This window comes from Culicoides brevitarsis, unplaced genomic scaffold, assembly GCF_036172545.1.
Source record: "Culicoides brevitarsis isolate CSIRO-B50_1 unplaced genomic scaffold, AGI_CSIRO_Cbre_v1 contig_87, whole genome shotgun sequence".
Lineage (NCBI taxonomy): Eukaryota > Metazoa > Arthropoda > Insecta > Diptera > Ceratopogonidae > Culicoides > Culicoides brevitarsis.
Genome location: NW_026973471.1, coordinates 4,010 through 10,064, shown reverse-complemented (window position 1 = coordinate 10,064; position 6,055 = coordinate 4,010). Strand labels below are relative to the sequence as shown.

Genomic DNA, 6,055 nt, shown 5'->3' with positions numbered 1-6,055 from the left:
ATTATTTGATGGGTTAATCTGTTTTAGTCTTGATTTATATTTATGTTATGTGATCATCGACAAGCAGCAAAAACTTCCGCGGATTTTTCCGCGGAACTGTGTCTTCTTAAAATCGATAAAAAAATATTTTTTAGAGCTTAACACCTTCTTTCATTTAAATTGAGTTTTACTCTTTTAAAGGTCTTTTTTTGATAATTAATGCCTAATTAAAAAAAAATTTTCAAGTCCAAAAAAATTTTTTTCTCTTGTTGATTTTTTTTTAAATTTAAAGTAATGCTAAAACAGACTCGAGATATGCTCTTAAAATATTGAAGCTTAGCACGAAGGTAGCATGTTCTTCTTCGAAAATTACGATCATCATTTACGTACACAACATAAAATACAAAATAAAAGAAAAAATGATTTACGAATTATTTACGTTAAAATTAAATTAAAATTAATTAGTTATTAAAATTAGTTAGTCAGCGTATAATTTTTCGATCTCGATTTTTTTTAGGTTATATCAAATCCTTTTTCAAAGCTCGTCAAGCTGCGAAATAAAATCTTAAAACTTTCTTTATAATCAAAAACAAATTCTAAAAGTGTTTTAAAAACATTTATCAAAGGATATTTGAACATTATAAGGTAAGAGAATTTAAATTATATCTAAAAAGAAGAAGAAAAAGTGAATAATGTTATTTTGTGCAATGTCGAGTTCGGAATTCATAAGGGAATTATCTTTGTGAAATGAAATAAAAAAAAACTTCTTCAAAATATGTAAAATATAATAAAATTTTTCCGACGTGCATTTTAAAAATTTTATTTTATATATCTCTAACATTCGAATTCTTGTTCCTGACATGATTGTCCGAAAAATTCTAGATCAAATCAACACTTTTTTATTTCTTCACCACCTTTTTCTCTTTTTTTTCCATCATCTCGTAAAAGTTTTCGTAGTTCATTTGTTTTTAATGTCGAAGATTTGATGCCCAAATCTACACTCGAAGCTCGAACGAACTCAAAACAAATAAAATTTAAGTTTTCTCCTGGTCAATACTCATTTCTACTCTTTCGAAATAATTTTCGGCTACTTGGGGCAACACTGATTTCCGGAAATAAAATCAAAATCTGTCTTTTTTGCGTAATTCTTAACTTGAAATTCAAGATTGAAATTCACTCTGTTTTGTGTCTTCTGTTCCTTTTTCGACATTTTGTCCTGCAACAATGCTTCGGTAAAGTCAAACTTTTCTTCGATCATGTTCTCCTTTGAGTTGCTTTGCATCACGATATCTTCTATGCCAATTGTACGATTTGATAATTTTCGGACCTCATAACTTCGTTCTGCTTGAGACCACACAAAAGATGACGATACAATCAGTAGTTGTTCCTGAAAATAAATTTTTTAATGTAAACAAGCCTATCATTGAAATTAACAGCGACGTCTGATGAAAAAGTCATCAATTTCTGTATTTTTTCCACTTTTTCTCTTTTCTTTCTAGCGAAAATTCTCTCAAAACTTCTTGATGGTCGATGAGTTTTGAAATTTTCTCTCTTTATGTCACGCTTTTTGTCTCTCTAAGAGGATCTCCGGAAAGGAAATATGAAATAAAACGAAAGAAAATTGAAAACAATTCAATTTTTCAAATTATATCAATATATTTTATTAACTCAAAATTCAGAAACTTCAATTTTTTTCTTTTTTTTATTTTTTTTTTATAATTTTTTGAATATTTTTTTTTATTTTATTTATTGGAGTTAAGTCAATTAGAGTATTTTTATTTCTTTCGTTTAATTTAACATTTTCACTCCTTCCCGTTCTTGAATCAACGGAGCTCACGTTCGTACAACTCCCCGAAAACGCTGCGTCGTTGGTTGAAAATGAAAATGCCACCAAAATATTTTTTACAATAAAAAAGCATGAACGTAGTAAAAAAAGTTTCCGTAGGAAAAAAAACTGGCTTGGTTTGAACATTGATGCTAAAGTCCTCGGTCATTTTAACAATCCATTCGACGAGTTTTATGTACAGCCAAGCTCCCGTATAATTGTCGATTTAAATAATGCACTTGCAGTTCGCAGAAACAATTATTTTAAATAGATCCGTCGTTTATCTAACACGAAAAATAAGTCGAAATATTTTTTTTTTATATAAAATAAGCATGAACGAGGAAAATTAAATTATATTTTTAGAGATTTTTTTGTTGTTGTTAAAAATTTTGTAAACAAACTTGAAATTAGACGAATGAAAGTGGAATTTAGATTCATTTTTCATTCTAAACTTGTCAAAAAAAATTTTAATTTCCTGAATGAGTGAAAACTAAAATATTTTCGTTAAATGTTATTGCCATTTTCTCATATATATATTATATTTGACAAAAACTAACTTGAATCGAAAATGAAAATTTTGTTCCAAAATTTTTTGAGGAGTTCGTAAAAATGTATGTCGAAAATAATGAAAAAAATTGAAATTTTATTTAAAAAAATTAATCGGAATTAAATACTTTTATTTTGATTAAAAAACTAAAAAGTTCGTCAAATATCGGAAAAAATAAAAGGAAATTAAAAATTAATACAAAAAAAACAAAATGAATACTTTATCGAGATTTTTTTTGGATATATCAAAAATTAAAATTTTTTTATGAAAATATTTAAACGTGCTCTCGGGTACAATCGGTATCAATTTCACTCTTGGTCTAATCTTCACTGCTATCTTTCAAGACTCGAACATTTTAATAGTCTTCGTCTCCTATTTCTTCATTTGCGACATCTTCTTCTTCCGAATCGTCGTCCCAATTCAAGTTTTCATCGTCGGATTCTTCGCTTAAATGCAAATTTTCTCCATCGTCTACAAAAACAAATTAAATTTTAAAAAAAATTTCATTGAAAACTCGAAAAACTTGAAAAATCTTACCACTCTTGTCTTCAAAAATTAACATTTGTGACAAATCTATCTCGTTGTCCATGTCTTTGTTGCTCTTGTTCGTCAATTGCGTCGCTATCAAGTCCATTCTTCCGTTCAGCATCATAAATGCGGGCAATTCAAATAGCCGGTGATCGATGATTCCGAGACAAGTACCGAAAATATCCTTTAAATTATCGCTTCCTAATGCCACTTGCGTTTGAATGAGAGTTTTGAGCCAAATAACGGAGCTTTGTACACTTTTTAGAACATACTGCATAGTTTTCATCTGCATGAGTAACGAAAGTTCATGAACAAGAGGTTTGATGTATTGCGGCAGGAGCTTTGATAAAGTTGCGCGGATGCCTTCGACATCGGATGTTTGGAAAACTGTTCTTAGGATGCTAGAAATAAAAAAAAAACAATCAAAAATTTTGAAAAAAATTAATTTAATTTTTTTAAAGGTTTTAAGGTTTTTTTTAAGGAATTTATTTAAAAAAAAAAATTTCTTAAAGATTAAAAAAAATCCTTTAGCAAAAAAAGAAATAAATTATAAAGTAATATTTTTTTTATTTTTTATCTATTTTTTTTTTTTTTTTGAAAAATAAAAAAAAATCAAAAGCTTAATTTTTTTTATATTACAAAATATTAAAAAAAAGCAATAAAAGCTCACAAATTCATTAATATTTTATTAAAAAAAAATTTAGAAATTGAATAGTTAAAAAAAAAGTAAAAAATTGATTCGAAGAAAAACAAAAAATTTCTTGATAAAATAAAAATATAAAAAACTTAAAAAATATATTCAACTTTTTAATAATTTTTTGTTTAAATTTCATCCTTTCATTTTTTTTAAAATAATAATTTAATAAAATGATAAAAAATTAAAAATTATTCAAAAGGAAATAAAAAAAGTTTTAATTAAATTTAATTTAAAAATTTTAATTTTTAATTTAAAAATCCAAACGATTTATAAAAATATTTTGAAATTTTTTTAATCTTAAAAAAAAATTATTGATTAAAAAATTTAAAAAAAAACTAAAAATTTACCCAAAAATTTAATCAAATTTTAAAATAATTTTGAATATTTTTTAAAATTTTTAAAAATTGATTGAAAAAATATAAAAATTAATAAAATTTTAAATTATTTGTTTAAATAATTTTTCAATTCAATTAATTATTATTTAAATTAATAAAAAAAATATTAAAATTAAATTCTTACTTTGCATCTTTGCTGTGAAGCCCTTGAATCAAAAGTCTCGCTATATTTTTCTGTTGCGGCTAACCAACTTTTCCCATGCTCAAGTTCTTCAATCTCGTCACGAGTGGTGTATCGATCGGTTTGAGGTCTTTTCTACTCGCCGTCACTTGATTCAAATACTCAACTTGTCCCTTTTCGACTATCGGAACGACTGTATTGTGTGGTTTTTGAGCATCAATCTCACTTTGCTTCTAGAATTTCTTCGGATTTTGTGAAATCAAAATATTATCCTTCAAACTTTGATCCAGTTGAACGTGTTCAAACTTCAGAAACATTAGATCGCCGTACGCGACGAGCAATTTATTGTCTCCATTCGCCATTACGCAAGCCAAAACGGGAGTCGGTTTACTCCCATTTTTCACCGCTTCCGAGACATTTTGAAAATTTAGTCATTTTTTGACAGATTTTACTGTTTTCATATTTTGCATGTCTTGCACATAGTAATAAACGGCTCCCACACGATTCATTGCCGTCAATTTACGCATTCGTTGAAGACATTTAAGTTTATTTGCACTACCAAGTCGTGTGTGACGAACGATCCGACGAAACTTTCGCCTTCAGCTTCGAGACATCCCATCGAGACTATCCGTTTGGTTCTCGAAACAATCGAAAAATAATTTTTTTCGTCATGCGTGAAGGTTTTCAGCAAAGTCACGACACCCGAATGCCCCGTAAACGATTTTCCACACTTTTATGTCTCGCGCTGCGACAATTACGAAATTTTCAACAATCACAAGAGCTGTGAGCTTCTGTTTTTCCGCTTGGAATGCCTGAATTTCCTTTTCTCCATCACCTAAGGTCTGGTTAAACGACTTTTACATCGAAGCCGTGACTCGCAACTCGTCATTATCATAAAAGAGGTCTTTGACTTCAACAATTTTTTGAATTGACTTTGATTCCATTGAATCCTCTGGTTTTTTGTGTGTTTACTAAAATTTTAAGAAGTAATAATATCGATATTTTTATAGTGAAATTCAAAATTTACCTCACAAACTATTCGAACAATAGTGGAAACGTCTTAAAAACACAGATACGACGTACATTAAAGAAATTTATGAGCTTTATCCATTGCTGGAATCGCGCCACAAAAGTTTCTCGATTGGCCTTCCGAAGCAAACTTTGTAATGCCAAGAAGACCCACGTTGATTTTTGTTGCCATCCGCCCCTTTATCAATTCGAACGTGTCGAGAAGTATTTTGGTATTTTGACTGCAAACAGTGTCGATTTCTTTGACCAAAACTTTTTGGATTCCTTTGACTTTGGCTCCTTCCAAACTCAAATCAGTAATTAATTGCCCTTGTTGTCCACTAACTCGTCTCACTCGAAATGGAGCAGCAGTTTCCGGTAGATTTGGGCTTCTGATAGTTAGCGAGTCGTGCAAAACCGTTGCAAAGAGGGAGATTGACATAGAAATTCAATGTGATGATTGACTTATTTAGTCTTTTTGACAATCAATATGATGTCGACTAACTCTTCACCACCAGATGTTGATATTTTGCTAGCCTGTTGGGGCTCATTTAGTCAATGAACGGTGCAGTATCAACACCTCCAACCCAAAAGTCCTGAGAAAATTATTATAATCGATGGATTAAATTTTTTTGCATGAACGCGTATAATTTCACACCGATTTCGACAAGAAAGACCTTTTCGAAAGAACGTCGCGACATTATTTTAAATAAAAAGCATGAATAAAAGCCAAAACGATTCGATTTTTGATTTTTTTGTTTGTGTAAATTTATTTTGTTTACATTGAATTAGCACGCATTAGAATTAGAGACGAATAAAATTGATGATATCAACCCAGTGTAACATTTAAAATGTTGTTGTCAAATTTAAAAATTTATACGAAAAGTCCGTTACAAAAAAATTTTTGCATTCATATTTATGCATATTTTAAGTGATTTTTCGAAAAATTTAACCA

At 28.8% G+C, this 6,055-nt stretch overlaps 1 protein-coding gene across 1 annotated transcript; it reads right to left on the bottom strand.

Annotated features, from left to right (window-relative positions):
- Positions 1-2,681: 2,681 nt before the first annotated feature.
- On the bottom strand, positions 2,682-4,405 carry LOC134836615 (uncharacterized). Its single transcript, XM_063851804.1, has 3 exons — positions 4,096-4,405; positions 2,889-3,280; positions 2,682-2,822 (listed from the first exon to the last, which is right to left on the bottom strand). The coding sequence occupies exons 2-3, from the start codon at positions 3,169-3,171 to the stop codon at positions 2,707-2,709; spliced, it is 399 nt and encodes a 132-aa protein (XP_063707874.1). The 5' UTR covers positions 3,172-3,280; positions 4,096-4,405; the 3' UTR covers positions 2,682-2,706.
- Positions 4,406-6,055: the final 1,650 nt, after the last annotated feature.